Below are 21,579 nucleotides of genomic sequence, written 5' to 3'. Positions count from 1 at the left end.
AATGAACGGCCCGGACTTGACAATATCTGGACACACAAAACCCACGTCGGCAATGTGGGCTGCTGGAAAAGCTCCGTTGGCCCACCATGGTGCATGTGCTTTATCCACTCCATCCATCCATTTAGCGGTTCATTTTAGGGCATGAGCCAAAAAAATACAATAAAAAAGACATCCAAATCTCAGGTGGACCACACCACAGGAAACAGTAGTAATTAAACATCCATCATTCAAAATTTCCTAAGGCCCACTATAATGTTTAATCACCATCCAACAAATTGATTAGGTCACAGACGTGATGAAGGGAAAACACAAATATTAACTTGATGCAAAACTTTTGCAGCCCCAAATAAGTTTTTAATAGTGGGTGTTCAATTACCACTCTTTCTTGTGGTGTGGTTCACATGAGATTTGGATCTACGTCTTTTCTTTTTTTTCTTTTTTTATTTTAATTTTTGGCTCTCAAAATGAGCTAGCAAAATGGACAAATAACATGGATAAAACATGTGGTGGGGCTTGCAAGGCTTTACCAACAGCTCACATTACCCATGTTGGTGTTGTGTGCTTACCAAACCAAGCAAAATGGTTTGGGCCAGGAAAAGATGGGCCTACCGTCGAGGGACTAAGCATATGCTTAGAGTCTCAGGAGTCAGGATACTGATACAATTGATCTGGAACTTGTACAATGGGGCCCATTGTCATTCTGATCCATGTCATTGATATGATGGGCCCCACCTGAACAGACCACGCCACCAAATTACCTGAGATTGGGAGATCCCAAACAGACAACATGTGGCCTTCCTTTCACCTGAACATGGACGTAGCTTTACTTGATTCTTAATTTCTATTTGCAGCCCAGACAGAAAGGTTGTGATTTTCTAACTGGTGACATTTTTGCGTCCATAGTGGGGCCTATCAAACCAAGTCCTGATCACTGATCAATTGAGATTTTTTCAACCTAATTGATCTGTTTTCAGGTGTCATTCATGTAAATTTTTTAAAATCTGTTTTCAGGTGTCATTATGGTGATCCAAATCATTTCTCTGGCGGGGTTAATGGCTGAATTCAGGCTATAAAAGGCTTTGGTCCTGGTCCTAGCCCTTCAAAGCCAAGTCAGCCCCTGTAAGGAAAGGAGTGACATGATCAAACGTTTGCAATAGTAAATCTAAGAATTTTTTTTCCTCCATCCGCAACCATTTCATCGTGTAAATGGTTTTGACGATAAAAACATGACATGAAGAGGAAGAGTGCCTTTAGATATACATAAAAGTTTGAATGGGATCCCACAAGTGACTTTCAATTGTCGATCCTTTTATATAACAGTGATCCACTTGATTATTGGACTGGGCCAACAGGCCCAGCAAAAACCATGGCCCTTACCTGTCCCATGAAACGTAATAAAATATGGGCTCTGCATTAGATGATTGGAAGAACTAATTGGTTGTTGTTCTAGATGAAATGTGGGCCCATGCATTATTTTATGGGACACTTATTTTGAAGCCTCTTTTATCTTTTTTTTTTTTTTTTTTCCCCCTTTTAGATGGGTATCTATCTGATTGAGGAAATGAATGGTTGAATGCATGCTATGAATTAGTTGCAATTTGGGAGTCGCTGGCCATGAATGGCCATCTTTGGATCAATTAAATAGTAATTGGAATTTCATGAGTTTTCCTTGTTCATTTATCAGTTGATTGGTTGCTTTTCATCATTCACTCAGATAAGGGATCCACTTTCCGAGACGCCCCAAACACCCAGCAGAATGGAAGAACAAAACCAATCTCAATTTGGGTTACATTCAAACAACATAACACTACCTGGAATCCAATTTTCTGGACGAGAGAAGAATAGAAGGCAGGCCAAGTGTCCCCTCTCCAAGCACATTTGCATTTCTAAAGGGACCGTTTGGATGAAGCGACTTGTATGTAAGTCTCTTACAAGTGCTGTATGAGGGAGGAAATTCACTTACAACCAAAGTGATAGGAAACTCAAGGGCTGAGGGTGAAAAGATACTACTCTGTGAGTGACTTACATTTGCAAGTTGCATGTAAACAATTTGCTAGATCTTCATCCTTTATTGCCTCATCCACATCCAACAACTTGTAAATAAGCTTATCGAAGTTACTGATGTGGGTCTCAATGTGATCTCCCTCCATTATCTTATGATGGAATAATTGAAGCTTCAGATACAAACGATTCTTAAAATATTTCTTTGCATAGATGTTTTCCAACTTCGCTCATGTATTCGCTACAATATTCTTTCTTAAAATATTTTAAATGACCTCATTTGATAGAGACAATTATATATCTAACTTGTTCCATTCTTTTTTTCTTTTTTTTTTTTTTTAATTATAGATTTTGATCTCTTTTCAAAGAGTGCATCTTCCATTTCTTGATGAAATAGGATGTCATTCATTTTAACTCTATAGTTCAAAATTATTTTTATTGAAATACTTTTTTATATTAAACTTTATATTAGATTCCATTGATATATTGCTTTTAGATTCAATCTATTTTCCAATGTTAGCTATGATACCACTTGTTAAGACTCGCGGAAGTACATAGAGCATAATAAAGTAATCATAATGACAAAAACAAACTCAACTAAAGAGGTATTTCAAATTTTATGTGAAAAAACCTTGCGGAAAAAAACTACATTACAAATCGACAAGTAACGCTCTGTGAAAGCAATATTACAAGATATAAATGATCTTATCGATGAACAACCCTCAAATCGCTTTTGAAACCTTAGTGATGCTCTTAAACACATTAGAACAACTTAAAAAGCCCTAATCTCTCTCTGATCCCCATTACACATGATATATATACTATTATGACTAAAATAAGAAACAAATTGTGCACTTATCCAATTCTACACTCGCTTAATGGGACTTTCGATGGCATCCATACACATCAAAGAACTCTCGTTGCCATTGAGTAGCAACCTTCAAAACTGTATATCAATTACTTTTGATTTTTCAAGATTTTTTTTATGGAATTGAGCATATGCTGATGGAAATCGGGCATCCATCAGTGAAATTGATATTGGTTCGATGACACTCAGGGTCTGTACATAGCATCGACGGACCCTTACATAAAAATTTAAAACATTAAACAACAAAAATTTAAAGACATTAAACAACAATGTTATCCTTGTATGGTATACTGCAGGTCCACTCGCCCACGTGTGGTCCACCAGATGAGAAACCCGCCCGGTTCAGGCGCAGCTGGATAAGAACCGTGGGTCACACGTGCGAGAATATGAGTTCACTGAGGATTTTGAAACGGCCGAGTCCGTCATCCACCCTGTCTCGTACATGCAGGAGCGATACATTTGAACGAATACCAACTTGGCCCGTATGTAGGAGGAGATCGGACCTCTATGTCAGGTAGACCCCACCGAGCAGGTGATCTGGCTGGAAAGAGGTTTTCTAGCCCAATCTGGTCCCGCTTTGTACCCCGTTGGTGAGATTTTATCTTTCTTTCTTTCTTTTTCTGAACTTAAAGATGAACGGTCTAGATCATTCCGGGCCACCTGAAAGGTTGCGAGCTTGTTCCATAGGCCAGATCTTCTATATGGTCCTGGCCTTCAAATTGGAAACGTTGAATAACAATCCACGGTCCCTTTGCACGGATCATATCTGTAAATCGCATGGCTCGGATGCTCCAACCCATCCAATTAACTTACACTGGGGGAGGTTAGATTGTTGAGGGACTGGAGTGTGTTTGTTTTTCAATTATCTCAGTAAATAAAATAGTAACGTCATTTATATTTGATGTAGAACCTGTCACAGGCACGTTCCTAGCATGGTTGAGCCAAAAGAAGATGGACCGTGAATTGACTATAACTTTTGATCCGGGTATCGTTACGGGGCGCACAACCTATCAATCTTTATTGAAATGGGCCATCCGAGGTGAACCGACCCACTTTGTGGGTCGCATCTGTCCGTTTCGTCAGAAAAGGCGCGCTTTCAGCTCAAAAACGAATTTTTAGGAAAATTTTACTATTTTTAGTAATTCCAATTTTTTTAATATTTTTTAGAGTTTTAGATTTTATTTCCTTTTAGAAATAAATTTTAGTTATACTAGGACTCTTCTAGAGAAAGTTTATTTGCAATTTTTATTTTTTAGAAATTAGGCCTTAGAAGAGTTTTATTAGAATTAGGATTTTTATTAGAGTTAGAATTTTGCTATTTTTGGTAATTACGAATTTTAGTTTATTTATTTTTTCTATATTAATGGTGTAAGGACACACATTATGAAATTATCAATTATTCATCAATCAATTTCGAATTTATTAGAATTTATTTCTATTTTCTGCTTTCTTTCCTCGTGGATTCAAGAAGTCTCTGTGAGGAGTCCAGAGAAGTTCCGTGGATTCGGAATAATTATCCTCTTGAGGAAGACGGTGCTCGACCTCACGTCCTCCCCTGCGTCAGTTTGGTATCAAAGCGAGGTTTCTCCTCGGATTGATGGCTTCTAACGACGGGTCGGGCAACAATCTCATGGGCGGTGCTCCAGGGAATTTACCTTTAACGGCGGCAGCTTTCGAAGCAGCACGGCGAGAGAATCGGCAAGATATGCAAGGGCTGCAGGCTTCCATCGATCGCATGGCGAATCGTTTGGTGGAGGCCCTAGGGCAACTAAACTGACGCAGGGGAGGACGTGAGGTCGAGCACCGTCTTCCTCAAGAGGATAACTATTCCGAATCCACGGAACTTCTCTGGACTCCTCACAGAGACTTCTCGAATCCACGAGGAAAGAAAGCAGGAAATAGAAATAAATTCTAATAAATTCGAAATTGATTGATGAATAATTGATGATTCCATAATGTGTGTCCTTACACCATTAATATAGAAAAAATAAATAAACTAAAATTCGTAATTACCAAAAATAGCAAAATTCTAACTTTAATAAAAATCCTAATTCTAATAAAACTCTTCTAAGGCCTAATTTCTAAAAATAAAAATTGCAAATAAACTTTCTCTAGAAGAGTCCTAGTATAACTAAAATTTATTTCTAAAAGGAAAGAAAATCTAAAACTCTAAAAAATATTAAAAAATCGGAATTACTAAAAATAGTAAATTTTTTTTCTAAAAATTCGTTTTTGAGCTGAAAGCGCACGTTTTCTGACGAAACGGACAGATGTGACCCACTTTGTGGGTCGGTTCACCTCGAATGGCCCATTTCAGTAAAGATTGATAGGTTGTGCGCCCCGTAACGATACCCGGATCAAAAGTTATAGTCAATTCACGGTCCATCTTCTTTTGGCTCAACCATGCTAGGAACGTGTCTGTGACAAGTTCTACATCAATATTTGACAATAATTTATTTACCTTTCATTTATGTATTATAATACTTATTTAAACAAATGGTGTAAAATAATATTACTTTGCCGTTAAATTCAAAATTCGAATGAACGGTTTGGATGGCATGTAAGCATCATGGTGGCCCTCGAGATGTTTCCAATGGTGGGCATTTCCATCCCCACTGTTTCTTGTAATGTGGTCCACTTGAGTTTTAGATCTGCCTCATTTTTAGGGACAGAGTGAATATCTCACGGACAACGCAGTGAGCCCCATGTAGTTTGTGACGGCCGTGCGCCTCCATTTAGCTGCAACATTGTCATTTGATATTGACCAGCAAAAATCAGGGAGGCAAAGGCCCATGTGCAATGGGAAAAAAGACTATTAATCCCACAGGGACAAGATTTTGGACAGAGGAGATTTGTTGTTTCATCGCCAACACGATAATCAGATGGGCTGCTTACCAATGATCTTATTCCATTTATTTTTATTATTAGTAGACATGGAGATGCTCAAGCCTGATTATGAGACAGGCATCATGAGATACAATCTAGTTCATTACCGGGCATCATAAAAGACGGTCCATTGTTATATGTTACTTCAATTATTTGAGTAGCACATTTTATCATTGATAAAATAGAGTAAGAGAACCTATTTTCTCATACGCATGAAAAGGCAATCAAGTAGCAAAAGGTCAGCTCAAAGAACCCATGTAAGTCCGTCCTTTGGCCAGTGACCCTAATGATTTTTCGTCCTTGACTGAGACAGTTTACAGTAAAACCAGTGTCCTTGTGTTCTTTCATCTCTTCGATTGAGTGCCTTATTGCTCTACCCTTTAACTGTCCATTCCAAGGTCCACTAATGCAACCGAGCTTTCATAGTTTGGTGGCTCTGATATTGAAGCATAGCTATTTCTCTTGGTGGCTGACCACATCAGCATTACATGTTGTTGCATTAGAGGTGAGATATCAGATCAAAAGTTTGGTACCTTGATGCGTGTGGCCATAGCATAAATTCAGGCCCCACGGTGGATGGGCCATAGGCGTATTCTTTGCAGGATTTGAAAGGGTAAAATACTATGGAGAAACCATAACTTTTTACTCCCTAGAACTTGAATTACAGCCAAAAGTGTACATAACCACACAAAGTCATATTGCTGGGAGTCAGGCCGTCTGAGAAATGTAGCAATGATGTGTGGTAACGCTGCGAGAATCCATGATATTTGTCATTTGGCAGCAACAGCCAAGAGGCTGGATCTGGCCCGGTTCAGGGTCAGTCCTGCCCCGAACCCAGTCCCAGGCCAAGATTGTTTAGTAATCTCGACTTTGACACAAGTCCCAAGCACACCAATTTACACTACCCATGGGCCGCTTCAAACAGTTAAGCACCTAGTTAACAAAACTCTGTTTTGAACTCCATATATATGTATATATTAAAAAAATTGTATGACTGGTCAAACATTTAAAACTCCATATATATCATAATATAAGGGAAAAAAAACAGCATTGTTAAAAAATAAAAAATAAAAAATGAAAAAAAAACAAAAAAAAAAGAAGAATTAACCACATACTTTTCAAGGAAATGTGTTTTATTAAAAAAGGGGATTTTAAAAATAGAAATTTGTGGTTGCAACCCATTGATAAGCAAAAGGTAATTTTTAAAAAAAAGTTTATTTTAAAAATAGAGATGGATTAATATATATGGAAATTACTTTAAAAGGATTAATTTCATCATCTAATTCTTTTAATTATGATATATGAGCGCAAACTGTATTAGGCACGAACTTTTCATTCTCTGAGTTTTTGAGATTTCTGTTTTTTTTTTTTTAAATTTTTTAACCAAATTCTTTACTGTATTTTTGAAGATCGAGACCGAATTAAACACAAACATTTCCCATAGTGTTCTTTTGTTGTCAATAGAGAACAACCTATGGCTGAACCATCCTGCTTATTAATGGGCTTCAAAACTTAGGAATGCACCCGACCCATGGGCCTCTTTACAGACCTGAGTGCCTTGTAGAAGAGGAAAGGGGTTCATACACAAAAACAAAGATATCCCAGACATTCCTAGTCGTGGCCGCATGAGCGTACGCACTGTTGGAGTTGAAGACACTAATACATTTCAGTTGGTACTAACTTCCATATCATGAGCTAATCACCAAAAGAATCATAGATTAGACAACTTCAATCTGTAATGGGGAGCCGACATGGACTGGTTACTGCATGTACTAAAAATGGGGTTTGATGGAAACAAGCTTACCAGCTGCAAATATAATTGAAGACTGAATAATTATGGTATGTCTTTTTCATTACACAACGTGATTTTTAACAATTAGTATCCCACTCAAAGAGAATGTTGATTGTGAGAAACATGTAGGCTGAAGTTCATAGAGAGATTGGCATAAACATCATTAGTTCTTTGGAGGCTGAGAGAACCACAGACGGATTCCATTAGAAAAGAAGATTTACTCACTTGGATAGATAACCTACATGGTTGATAGCTGAGGTGTATTAGACCATGTATCCTATATTTTGTGTCTGTGTGTGCCAGCATGTGAGGGTGTGCAGTCTGTGTTCCATATAGGGAGGAGATTTACGGTGCCATGTTCTATACTGTACATGCAGCACATACCTTGCTGCATATCTTTTACTTTATCGAAGACAACCATTATTTAATTGGGTCATAGACTACAATCACGGGGATCAATGTTATTTATTTATTTATTTATATATTTATTTTTGTACAAGGTTACGATTTTGTTTGATAGGTGTGGTTTTCAATCTATGGTCCATATGTGGAGCGATGATGGATTCGGGTGCTGGGACATATACGGTACATGAATGGCATAAACCTGGAAGGGTGAGGTGAAGTAGATCTTCTCCAACTCGCGCACACACCCAAGTATCAAACTGTACATGTTTCTTCCTAACATTCATTGCCATAAGAGTTTGCGAAAATGAAAATCCATTTAGGAAAAAAGACAAAAACATCCATCTTAAAGGTATTGTGCATGACTGGGAACTTGAATATCGAGGTGGGCAACACAAAACCACTGCATCAAGTGTCTCTATTTAAGAGCAAACCCGTGTGGGATACACAAACGGTATTAACAATCTGTTCCATAACAGGGTTTTTTTCTGAATCAAATTATGCTATCCTAGTACCTAAAAGAAATCTATTAGCCACCCAATATAACTCTTATCTATATATTTGGCCGAGGCTGTTGTGGTTGATAGGAGAGTTTTGCCATTCCAAAGCCACTCTATTTTCATTCACGAATTCATTTGAAGAGAAATGTTCTTCCGGTGTGAGTACTATGCCACTAACCTAAAGATAAGGGTAAAAACATTTCCGTGTCACATACTCAAAAGCATTGAGAAACTGCAGTTGTTTGATCAATCTAAATCAAGGACTACAACAACCACCTGGTATATGTATCACTCCTCCCCAAAAGTGGAAAAGCTGATCAATCAATAATCATCTTAGTCTTCTCTTGGCAATATGGAGTTGGATTTTAAATGGAAGATTGCCAAAAGATTTATGATCCAGTGAAATGGAAAACCTAATTAATGACAATCCTAATTCTTATCCTTATCTAATTGATTACTAGCCTCTCTAAGTACCCTAATCAAATCTAACACATCTCAATAATTTCTATAAGAACTTTCCAAATTGGACCATAGCAGTCTCACTGACAAGGCCTCACATCAGCTACTAAACAATCCTTTTTCTTAATAAACCCAAGAAAGAAACCACCATGTATCCCTCAAAACACAACAATTTTACAAGAATCCATTGAAATAAAATGGACACCAATAAACAAATACCAATTACATAATTTCATAGAAACGGGACCAATACCCTACTCAGTACCTCTCATCACCATATATCTGATTCACAAGAAACTAAAACAAAATACTTGCCTGTTTGGTAGACACCTGAAAATGTTTTAATCTCATTTAACTTAATCATAATTTTGTATTAGAGATAATCATATTTTTGTATTAGAGATAATCATAATTTTGTATGAGAGAGAGTGGTGATCTCTAATACATAATTATGATTAACTAAAATGAGATACCAATTTATAGGTGTCTACGAACAGGCCCTAAGTAGTTTCTTTCTTATTTTCATCAAATAAACACAAATGAATTGCCCTACGAAAACATCACTTTGTAAGATACTCTTAGGATACTGGCGGAGCTAGTTGTGGAGAGACAGCTGGAGCTGATGGGGCCACATCAGCCTTTGGCATTTCATTTTGTGGTAGGTGCTTGAAAATATCATATAAATTAAGAAACAGGGTTTGATTTTTTGGGCATCTCCGGCAAAAATGACACGCCGGACTCCCAAGAATCTGGTATCCAGGCAGCCCAAGATTCTCCTACCAAACAGAGCCTTAATCACCCACCAAAACAGAATACAAAACAGAATACAGGAAATGTCATGATTCATATGGCCACTTAACATGAATCGCTGAAAAAAACAACAGGTGCTTTTATTCCCTTGTTATCCTCCACTTTCATAAAGTTTCATTAACAACGGCCTCTAACAATCTACAATTGAATTGAATTGTTACTACTACTACTTCCATTTTCTCCCTTTCATTCATTAAATACAAGAGCATGTGAATTACAAAACAAAAGCGATAAAAAGAAATTCTTCAACAACCCCCCAAATCATCACAATCATCATCATCATCATCATCATCATAGCCTTGCCCCAGCTATTTTGTTTGTTGTGTTCAATTCTTCATTGACCCTCCAAATAAAATATCACAAATATTATGAATAGCAAGGATTTTTTTTTTTTTTTTTGTGGCAACTCATACTTTTCTATAGCCTATTTATGGTGGAAAACAATGCTTGAAAGTTCCAGCCATGCATGCAGATGGCCTAACACAGAATTTATTCAACAACCCAAACAACAAAAGAAAAGAAAAGAAAAAATGAAAATCAAGACACCAATTGTCCATCCATACATCACACCAAAACTAACTAGAGTTCAAGCAACCATTCGTCTTATTTCATCAAAGTGCATGTCTACTATCAATCTACACAAGGATAGCTACTCGAACCACCATACAACAAGGTATAGGACACCTCAAAATACAAGATACACAATTAGAAAAGTCAACGAAAGAAAGAAGCCCAGAAACTCTATTTGGAATTGAAGTAGGGGGGGAAAAAATCAAAGAAGAAAGAAAGCAGAGATTAGAGAGAAATAAAACCCTCTTTGACAAGGAGGCCAAAGATGAGAAGGAGAAAACCACTGGCGACGCACTGAGTGGGAGTGAGGAGAGTCTGTTCATAAGCAGACAGTGTAATTGCTGCCCCCACAGCTCCTATCAGGAATCCCTGCATGTTTCTATTCATATCTCTCTCTCTCTCTCTCTCTCTCTCCAGAGAGATAAGGGAAAAAACGACCCAAAGCTAAAAGTCAACTTAGCTGTGGCCCCTTGGAATGGGGACGGGACGCGCAGTGACGCGGTGACCTCGAGCATATCACATATTTCGTTGTTGGATCGTGGTGCATCCACGTGTAAAGCGTGTAGTTTCCTCATGTGGCGAAACCTTGGATCTGATGGGGAACGGATTGGCTACTCCCCCTGACACCAGCTCCGTGGCTGGTGGTCGGTGCTCTGTGGGCCCCACCATGATGTAGGTGTTTCATCCATTCCGTTAATCCATTTTTACAGATCATTTTATGGCTTTATACAGAAAATGATAGGGATATATATCTTAGGTGGACCACACCACAACACAAAAATAATGAATGGATATTCACAATTCAAATCCTCCTAAGGCCCACTGTAATGTTTATTTGACATCCAATCTGTTGATTTGGTCATAAAGACCCAGATGAAGGGAAAAAATAAATATCAGCTTGATCCAAAACTTTTATGGCCCCCAAAACGTTTTTAATGGTCAAAATTCATTCAACACTGTTTTCTGTAATATGGTTCACTTGAGATTGAGATATACTTCATTTTTTTTTATCATAGCATAAAATGATATATAAAAATAGATGGACAGCATGGATGACACACATACATCATGATGGGCCCCACAGAGCACCGACCACCAGCTAATGGCTGGTGTCAGGGGGAGTAGCCAATCCGTTCCCGATCTGATGGGCCCACCGTGGATGCGCCATGCCCCAAAAGTCTCCTGATGTAGAGCAGGTCGCGGACAGTTACATGGCCAAGATGGATCAGAAAAGGCCCGGTCGACGACAGAAGTGATCCGGACCATCGAACCTTAAATCGGGCATATCTTGCAATCCGGAATGAGTTATCTGACGTAAAATATATGATTTTGGGGTAGAACGAGCTACTGAAGCCAACCAACCCCGCTACGCCGGGTTGCGCAGCCCGGAATTGCGAAAAAACCCTGGATCGATGGTCGTTTCCCCGCTTTAATTTCGCTTTTACTATAAATAGTAAGTTTTAGTTTGATTATAACTCTTCATCCGTCGGGCTTTAGGAGTTGCGCCCAACGTGAAAAGAGCTTAGAATAATTAGGAGAACGGTTTGGTGAAGCCAAATAGGACACTTACTATTTTTGGCCGAAAACCTTGCGCACTAGTAGACATCACGACCGTCTATAAATAGTAAGTTTACTATTTATAGTAAGTTGCGGATTCTAAGAATTTGAGTTGTAGTTTGATTCTGATTTCTTTCCCATTGCTTGGTACCCCTATTTAAAGGGTTGTGAACTCGTTTTTATTCATCAATTAATCAATTTCGAATTTATTAGAATTTATTTCTATTTTCTGCTTTCTTTCCTCGTGGATTCGAGAAGTCTCTGTGAGGAGTCCAGAGAAGCTCTGTGGATTTGGAGTAGTTATCCCCATCACGTTCATCCCTGTGTCTATTGGTATCAAAGCGAGGATTCCCCTCGGGCCGATGGCAAACAATGAAGGTATAAATCAAAATCCTGTGGACGGTGATCCAGGGATTCGTTATCTTTCGGAAAGAATGGAAGCTTTCCACCGGCAGAGTCAGTTGACCATGCAAGGGCTGCAGGCAACTCTCGACCGTCTTGCGGATGCGCTACTTCCGCCCCGAGCCCTAGGCGGTGCTCCACCACCCGTGGTGGCCCCACACCCATGGTCACTGCTGACACAATCCCGATTTTCGTCGAGCACTACCAGTGGCAAACCGCAAGGCTACACCAGATGATTCAAGTTCTAGCGGCGAGGACCTTAATGAGGGTTTTGCGACGACCAATCCATGGAGGTGATCATCTAGATCGTCGTTGAAAGAGACTATCGAGGTAAGGTGAACTTCCTAGTTTTAACGGTTTATTACGTATAGAAGATTTTCTCGATTGGCTGGCCAAGTAGAGATATTTTGATTATATGGACGTGCGAGATCATAAAAGGGTAAAATTGGTAGCGTTTAAATTAAAATCGGGTGCTTCCGCATGGTGGGAACAATTACAACTCTCACGAGCTCGCGAACAAGGCGCCTATCTCATCATGGCCACGGATGAGACGTCTTCTTCGATCTCGATTTCTCCCAGTGATTATGAGTAGATATTATTCCAACAATATCAAAATTGCAGGCAAGGAAATCGAGCAGTCACGACTACATCGAAGAATTCCAACGGTTGCTACACGAAACGATCTGTCAGAATCAGTCACCGAAGGTGGCGCGATTTATAGGTGGGTTGCGGCCAACAATTCAAGACCAAGTCAGATGTACCAGTCGGGACTGTGGATGAAGCGATTCAATTGGCAGGGGGCCGAAACACAACTTGCAAGAGCTCCTGCTCGTCCATATCCTTCAACTCGACCCCCATGACGGGTCCCACGCAAAATCCAGTGCTGCCACGAGGAAAAGACCCAGTACCTCAACTTCCTATAACCGCAAGTCGTGATACGGGGAGCGATTCATCCAGACCTCAACGTGCAGCACCCACAACAGCAGGTCTGAGTAGGATTACAAATCTTTATGCTCGGCCAAGGTCGAACAATTGTTACCGCTGTGGCCAACCAGGCCACTTATCAAACACTTGTCCTCAACGTCCCGCAGCACACTTAACTATCCAGGAAGGGGGCCCTGAAGAGGAGGCCGTAGAGGAAGACCATCGCTGTGATGAACATGAACAAATCATCAAGAAATAGCAGGTGACGATGAAATGACGGGCGAGGATCGTGGCGAATTTCTAGTTGTGAGGCGATTGTTGTATGCCCCACGAAAGGAATTACATCCACAACGACACAATATATTTCGTACTCGGTGCACCGTCAATGGAAAGGTCTGCGATGTGATCATAGACAGTGGTAGTAGTGAGAACATCGTTTCAAGAGTGATGGTGGACAAGTTGCGGCTACCAACGATGAAACATCCTTCCCCGTACTCAATTGGCTGGATAAAAAAGGTAAATGAGACCAAGGTAACTGAACAATGCACTATCTCGTTTTCAATTGGCAAAAATTATAAAGATCAAATACTTTGTGACGTGGTCGATATGGAAGCTTGTCATATGTTACTCGGTCGACCCTGGCAGTCGGACCGTGATGCGACCCATCGGGGACGAGATAATGTTTACGTATTTGTCAAGGATAGTCGAAAAATAATCCTTGCCCCTATGGCACCAGAGAACCACCACGAAGCCTCTAAAGTGGAGGGAGTTCCCTCTTGACCATTCGGGATTTTATGGAAGAATCCAAGGAAATCGGGTATATGCCGTAGTGGTGAAAGGCGAGGAAGAGGAACCCTCAAACATCCCTCCAAGTTTAAGGCACTGTTGCTAAACGAATTCAAAGAAGTCTGGCCCGAAGATTTACTCGATGGATTGCCCCCATGAGGGACATCCAACATCACATAGACCTCGTCCATGGGGGCTAGTTTGCCCAATCACCCTCATTATCAGATGAGTCCAAAGGAGTGTGAGATACTTCAGGGTCAAGTGGAGGAATTGATCCGTAAGGGTCTCTTGAGAGAGAGCATGAGCCCACGTGCCATACCAGTATTATTAATGCCAAAAAAGATGGAAGCTGACGCATGTGTGTCGACAGCAGAGCAATCAACAAAATTACCATCAAATATCGGTTCCCAATACCACGGTTGGACAACATGCTCGATATGTTAGAAGGGGCCAAGGTGTTCTCTAAACTAGATCTAAGGAGCGGGTACCATCAGATTCGTATTCGACCCGGTGATGAGTGAAAAACGGTATTCAAGACCAAGGAAGGGTTGTATGAGTGGTCATGCCCTTCGGCCTATCGAACGCACCAAGTACTTTTATGCGTTTGATGAATCAAGTTCTAAAACCGTTCACTGGCCGATTTGTGGTAGTATATTTTGATGACATATTGATATATAGCCAGGATGAGGCGGAGCACAAGAAACATCTCAGGCAGGTACTACAGGTCCTACAACTTAACAAGTTATACCTCAACTTGAAAAAGTGTAGTTTTTTAACTGACAACCTATTGTTTCTAGGATTTGTTGTAACGTCCACAGGCATTCGTGTGGACGATGAAAAGGTGCGAGCTATTAGGGAATGGCCGATCCCGACAAACATTCATGAGGTGAGGAGTTTTCACGGGTTGGCGACTTTCTATCGTCGATTTGTGCGAGATTTTAGCACCATAGTCGCGCCTATAACAGATTGCATGAAAAAAGGACCGTTCCAGTGGACCGATAAAGCTGATAAGAGCTTTCATGAGATCAAGCATCGTTTGTCTACAACACTGGTCTTGGTGCTTCCTAATTTCGACAAATTGTTTGAGGTTGAGTGTGACGCTTCATATGTCGGAATTGGAGGAGTATTATCACAGGAAGGCAGGCCGGTAGCCTTCTACAGCGAGAAGCTCAGCGAAGCCCGAAAGAAGTGGTCGACTTATGAGCTTGAGTTGTACGCAGTTGTTCAGGCGCTGCGACATTGGCGACATTATCTGATTCAAAGAGAGTTTGTTTTGTACACTGACCATCAAGCATTAAAGTTTATTAATAGTCAGACTAACGTGAATCGTGTGCATGCTAGATGGGTTGCGTTTTTACAGGAATTCACGTTCGTTCTGAAGCACAAGTCAGGGCAGCAGAACAAGGTGGCTGATGCACTTAGCCGTCGTGCATCACTACTAGTAACAATGAGCAACGAGGTAGTCGGCTTCGACTGGCTGTATGCTGAGGATGAGGACTTCAAAGATTCTTGGATGAAGTGTCAAAAGGTCACCCCGGTGACCTTCATATACGAGGACGATTTTCTCTTCAAAGGGAATCGATTGTGCATCCCCCAAAGTTCTCTCGAGGGAGCAGATTATTCGGGAGCTACATGGAGGTGGCCTTGGTGGACACAGGGTGAGATAAGACGCGAGCTCTTGTGGAAGAGCGGTATTGTCCGCACTTAGTACGCGATGTGGGAAAAGCCGTACAACGTTGTCATGTTTGTCGGACCTCCAAGGGGCAATCTCGAATACGGGCCTCTACACCTAGTTACTGTGCCTAACGGTCCTTATGAGGATTTATCAATGGATTTCGTGCTTGGTCTCCCATGAACACAACGCGGCATGGATTCGGTGTTCGTGGTGGTAGATCGTTTCTCAAAGATGACGCACTTTATCCCATGCAAGAAGACCCTCGATGCAACACACGTGGCGAATTTATTTTTCAGGGAGGTCGTTCGGCTACACGGGGTCCCCAAGACCATTACTTCCGATCGTGACACGAAGTTCATTAGCCACTTTTGGCGGACTTTATGGAATCGATTCGATACACGACTTCAATTTAGTAGTGCTTACCACCCACAGACTGATGGGCAGACCGAAGTTGTGAATCGCACGTTGGGAAACCTCCTTCGCTGTATTTCAGGAGAAAAACCGAAGCAGTGAGATTTGACCTTGTCTCAAGCAGAGTTTGCATTCAACAATATGGTGAACCGCTCGACAGGGAGATCACCATTCCAGATTATCTACGGACGAGTGCCTCGCCACACACTTGACTTGGTCCCTCTGCCCAAGCACCCGGGCACAAGCATTGCGGCAGAACATATGACAGATAATATCATGGGCATCCATGCAGAAGTGCAGACCAAGCTACATGCCTCGAACGAGAAGTACAAGGAACAAGCGGACAAGCATCGGCGACAAAAAGTGTTCGAGGTAGGTGACCGCGTTATGGTCCATTTGCGCAAAGAGAGATTTCCGACCGGGACGTACAACAAGTTGAAAAATAAGAAGATTGGACCGGTACCAATCATCCGAAAGATCAATGACAACGCTTATGTTGTTGATCTCCCAGATGACATGGCCATCTCACGGACTTTCAATGTCACGGACCTAACCGAGTATCATGAACCAGAGCATGACGAGAACTCGAGGACGAGTTCTTTTGAAGTGGAGGAGACTGATGTAGAGTGGGTCGCGGACAATTACATGGCCAAGATGGATCAAAAAGGCCCGGTCGACGACAGAAGTGATCCAGACCATCGAACCTTAAATCGGGCGTATCTTGCAATCCGGAATGAGTTATCTGACGTAAAATATATGATTTTGGGGTAGAACGAGCTACTGAAGCCAACCAACCCCGCTACGCCGGGTTGCGCAGCCCGGAATTGCGAAAAAACCCTGGATCGATGGTCGTTTCCCCGCTTTAATTTCGCTTTTACTATAAATAGTAAGTTTTAGTTTGATTATAACTCTTCATCCGTCGGGCTTTAGGAGTTGCGCCCAACGTGAAAAGAGCTTAGAATAATTAGGAGAACGGTTTGGTGAAGCCAAATAGGACACTTACTATTTTTGGCCGAAAACCTTGCGCACTAGTAGACATCACGACCGTCTATAAATAGTAAGTTTACTATTTATAGTAAGTCGCGGATTCTAAGAGTTTGAGTTGTAGTTTGATTCTGATTTCTTTCCCATTGCTTGGTACCCCTATTTAAAGGGTTGTGAACTCGTTTTTATTCATCAATTAATCAATTTCGAATTTATTAGAATTTATTTCTATTTTCTGCTTTCTTTCCTCGTGGATTCGAGAAGTCTCTATGAGGAGTCCAGAGAAGCTCCGTGGATTCGGAGTAGTTATCCCCATCACGTTCATCCCTGCGTCATCTCCTGCACTGGAAGATCCTTAACGAAGTATATTTTTGTTAACGGTCCATCCACTATGGGGATTGTCAGATCAACGGTGTGGATCACCCGATTTTGCACCTTGTTTTAATGGACATGTCCTGGCGCGGATAGGTAATCTAAAGAATCAATGAAAATTTGTTAATGGATTCAGGATCAACTGTTAAAAAAGAAAAGAAAAAGAAAATAAATAAATAAAATAAAAGGCCACTTGAGAAGTTAATCTCAACTTCCGACCTTTTCAAACCTTTGAGAGTCAATCTGGATCAAACACCCTAATCTCAACTTACTAGAAGCATCTTTTTTCCATTCAAGAACACCTCTCCTATCATTTCCTTTTCTGAGGTCCCCTTAGTTTATACATGTAGAACACATGGTTTGGTTGAGATCTAGACACCCTTGATTTGATTGCTCCACCATGGATTGGTGAATGCCTTAAGTCTCCCATATATTAAGATAGTAAGCCGTCCGATCCAGCCTATCTTCGTATGCCTCTGACTCTGATCCGAAATTAGCATCTTCCAATGTGGGTGAGTTTTGTGGCCGGCATTCTCCAATCTACTATGGGTGGGACCCATTAGATAGATGGTATGGAAAACTGAAGCATTTGGTCATACATGTATAGATGAACTGGTTCCCTTACTCCCATTTACTGGGCTTGGCACGTGATCTAGATACATAGATGGTCCTTGAAAGCCTCTTTGCTTTCTAAGGTAAGGACATTCTATAAGGTCTCCCTTCGACTTTTACCATTTTTGAGGTCCATGGCTTTGGAATCAATGATGGACATTGCAATGGATGGAGTATGGTCCAGAAATTTGAGCAGCTGGTCGAGTGACCCTAACCAATAATATAAACTGGTTGGACTGTCCACTTAAACTGGTCCCCACATTTACATGAATGATTCTTTTTATTTTTTATTTGTAAGCAATGTAGCAGGATAAAATGGTAGAAGAGTGCATAAATAGGAGAATATATACAAAAGATATGGTTCTCCCTCTCACAAATATAATATTTTTGAGATGATGAAGGAGCCTAGGCATGGAAGACATGGTGGTGCCATAAAAGCCATATTCACTTAAACAAGCTCCTCCTCTTTCTTCTTACCAGCCTCTTCCAATTCTCTCAACCCTCCTACCTTCTGCTCAATCTCCTCTATCAGCTCCTCCCGCCACAACTCTGCTCTTGCCTTCTCTTCTATATCTTCTTGCTGCACCCATAATATTGCAATTTTATTTGTTATATTTCTCAAATAAACAAAGTTATCTATTTTTCTTTTCTTTGATGCTTTCACAGCTTTTTATGTTCTTCTAATTGCCACTGAATAAGGCGAAGCTGCCATGTAACTACAATTTTTATTAAGTTGCTGCATATTAGAATAAATCAGCTTATAAGCTCTTCAGTTGTATGTATGATTGGTGGTATGATCAAAGCTTGCTTTAGCACGCATGAAATTTGGGTTAGTTAGTGTTTGGAAGCACGGCTGAAATTGACATTTAGTATAGTATCTTTGACAGAATGACTTTATTTTTGAACTTACCAAGCATTTAGAGGACGTGTGGAAAATAAAGTATGAGTAGACAGGTGAACCCCCTGAAATAATGTTCTGTTTGCTTCAAGTACTACTTTCAATGAACCATATATTACTTTGGCTTTGTGAAGCCACTGCATCGAAAACCAATTTCCCAGGGTGCCATTGTGCATGTATCCAGGTATCTGGTACAACATCGCAAACTATATGCTACATGGCTCCAATGAAGTTCCATGTATCACAGATCAAACTGATATGAGTCAGTTGAAATAAACAAAATTATGTTTCTACGTGAAATACCATTTATGGGTATTGCAATTGAGATACCAGGAGGAACATGGTGCTCTTTTCAGCGTCACACACGTTCAATGAGTTGCTTGATAAGTTCTGAAGATAAGCAATAATACTATTTTTTTATGTAAACTGCAATTTATGAGTATTTCAGTTGAGATAGTAGAACATGGCAATATGGAGTCCTTTTCGGCATCAGATGTGTCCAATGAATAACTTTCAAGAGGTTGTTGAGATAATCAAGAATATGATTTCTAATGTAAAATACTAGAAAGGGGGAATATGGTGTCCTTTTTGGCATGAGACGTGTCCAATGAGTAATTTTTGTGAGTTTGTCGAGACAAGCAAGAATGCTATTTCTATGTAAAATACATTTATGAATGTTTCAGTTGAGATACTAGAACAGGATAAAAGGGCATCCTTCCTGGAATCCGGCGTGTCCAATGAGTGGCTTTTATCAGTGCAAAGATTACAAAGGGAAATATGGAGGAGTTGAGAAAAATGAGAATTAATTTGGAAAAGAAAAGAAAAGAAAAGCATACCTTCTCATAGACCCAGTGCCCTGTTCCATCTCCCCCATCTTTCCTATATTGTTCCCCATCATAATATGGATCCTACAACAAGGTCTTTAAAGCATTATCACTACATAATAAAGCAACAACCAAACATGCACATAGAAAAAAAATACACTATGGTGTGTTATTATGCTACATTGTAAGTCAGCATTAGCAACATGTCCACATGTGCCATGTGAGCATGATCAAGCAATCTTAACCATGTGAGCTCTACTATAGAATCTGAAACATGGACAGTTGATCATTTCATCTTTAACTATCAATTTCGATAGCCACCAATTGGACAGAATCCCCTGGTCCATGCCACTTCTTAGGTTTGGTCAATCACAATGGGGCCCGCGATTTGGATGGTCTATGTCATGTTAGTTTGGATTGGTTTCTGACAGTACTCCTTTGGGACTGGAGTCTAGCCAGCAGAAAATAAATGAGAAAAAGCTTACTTTCATGGCTCCAAAGAAACAGCATCCCCAACAAGTGAACATGATGTACATGGTATCTACAATGGAAAATCATTATCATAAACTCAATGCTCCAACCTTGTATCAAATCCATATGAAAGAGAAGAGGAAATGGAACAAGAAAGAGGCTTTTGTACACTTACAAACATTCTTTAAAGTTTCATCATTGAGATGCCAAACAGTCTTATGGACAATGTAATCTCTTTGACCTTCAATATGCTGTACTAGAACTGCTATAAGAGGCCAGTCTGGTAATGCATTTGCCTTCAACAAAGATCCTCTTTTGCTCCTTTTGCCTTCTCCCTGCAAGTCCTCATCTTTCATCAAATCTCAAGATTGTCGATGTACAGTCATGAGATGTGTGGTCTCTGATGTCTTGTGATCCCAATGCTCTTATAGTGACTAATGGTAGATCAGAAATACCACGAAAATCTCCCACATCAAATGGTCTTAACCAACTGATTTTTTCCTGCACTATATGTGTACCACCAGTTGTACGATTTTTCAGATGGCTAGGATCATATGATAGGGGAGATATTTGCGATGGCCCATTGCATGATGCGGCCCACCAGATCACAGTATTAACTACCAAAATGTTAGTTTTGAGAAGAAGAAAGATTTTAGTTGGGAAAAAGATATAATGAGTTGAAGGTGTAGAGATGGTTAGATTCGTCCATTGACAAGTGGGACATCCAGAAATGATCAGAATATCTATAACAGAAGGAGATTCAAAGTAGTCATGCATTAAGAAGATGTAGACCTGAAGCCAGCAAGTGTTCCACCTAGAGAATGAGCACTTCCTCAGCTGCAAACACAGAAATAAATCCATTTTGGCAAGAGGTAACTGAAGAGAATTTGACTACCTAACTGGGAAAAGTGATGCATGATTACCGATTTGGGAAACTGGTTCATCTCCATCTTGATTGTTTGGAAAGTAGGAGGGTTGTGAATATGTGGTTTGGGCATTGTGAAACCCATGATTACCTCTGCCATTGCTTTGAACTAAGGTTGGATTGTGTTATTGGAGGGAAGCTCTTTTTCTCTTTTACTTTTCCTTTGTGTTGCTTAGAAAGAGAAGTTCAGATTCAGAGAGGATAAGGAGACCGTTGGTGTCCACCCCTTTCCACCCACATAAAATGCTTTTGGATGTGAGAAAAGAGGTACTGTACAATGCTCCACCCAACGGAATTTACAGTTTGCTCTGGTTTTTAGTTTGTACAGGTGGGGCCCAAGATGATAATTGATACGACCGGTGAACCTTGGATGGCCCATGTTCCCAAAAATTCTCTCAAATTGGTAGATCTCAGCTGTCGAATGTTTGGCTTTTTTCCTCAGTTGAATGT

General features: G+C 40.4%; 2 protein-coding genes across 2 annotated transcripts; both read right to left on the bottom strand.

The window, feature by feature from the left end:
* Positions 1 to 10,303: 10,303 nt before the first annotated feature.
* LOC131237982 (uncharacterized) lies at positions 10,304 to 17,713 on the bottom strand. Its single transcript, XM_058236114.1, has 2 exons — positions 17,672 to 17,713; positions 10,304 to 10,732 (listed from the first exon to the last, which is right to left on the bottom strand). Exons 1-2 carry the CDS (start codon positions 17,711 to 17,713, stop codon positions 10,514 to 10,516), a joined length of 261 nt encoding a protein of 86 aa, XP_058092097.1. The 3' UTR covers positions 10,304 to 10,513.
* Positions 17,714 to 18,272: 559 nt separating this feature from the next.
* Positions 18,273 to 21,377, bottom strand: LOC131231066 (photosynthetic NDH subunit of subcomplex B 4, chloroplastic). The gene is made up of 6 exons (XM_058227161.1): positions 21,128 to 21,377; positions 20,997 to 21,041; positions 20,380 to 20,539; positions 20,219 to 20,274; positions 19,746 to 19,817; positions 18,273 to 18,591 (listed from the first exon to the last, which is right to left on the bottom strand). The coding sequence occupies exons 1-6, from the start codon at positions 21,227 to 21,229 to the stop codon at positions 18,460 to 18,462; spliced, it is 567 nt and encodes a 188-aa protein (XP_058083144.1). The 5' UTR covers positions 21,230 to 21,377; the 3' UTR covers positions 18,273 to 18,459.
* Positions 21,378 to 21,579: the final 202 nt, after the last annotated feature.

This window comes from Magnolia sinica, chromosome 2, assembly GCF_029962835.1.
Source record: "Magnolia sinica isolate HGM2019 chromosome 2, MsV1, whole genome shotgun sequence".
Taxonomy (NCBI): domain Eukaryota; kingdom Viridiplantae; phylum Streptophyta; class Magnoliopsida; order Magnoliales; family Magnoliaceae; genus Magnolia; species Magnolia sinica.
The sequence above is the reverse complement of the archived record's forward strand: the minus strand, read 5'-3'. Positions and strand labels throughout refer to the sequence as shown.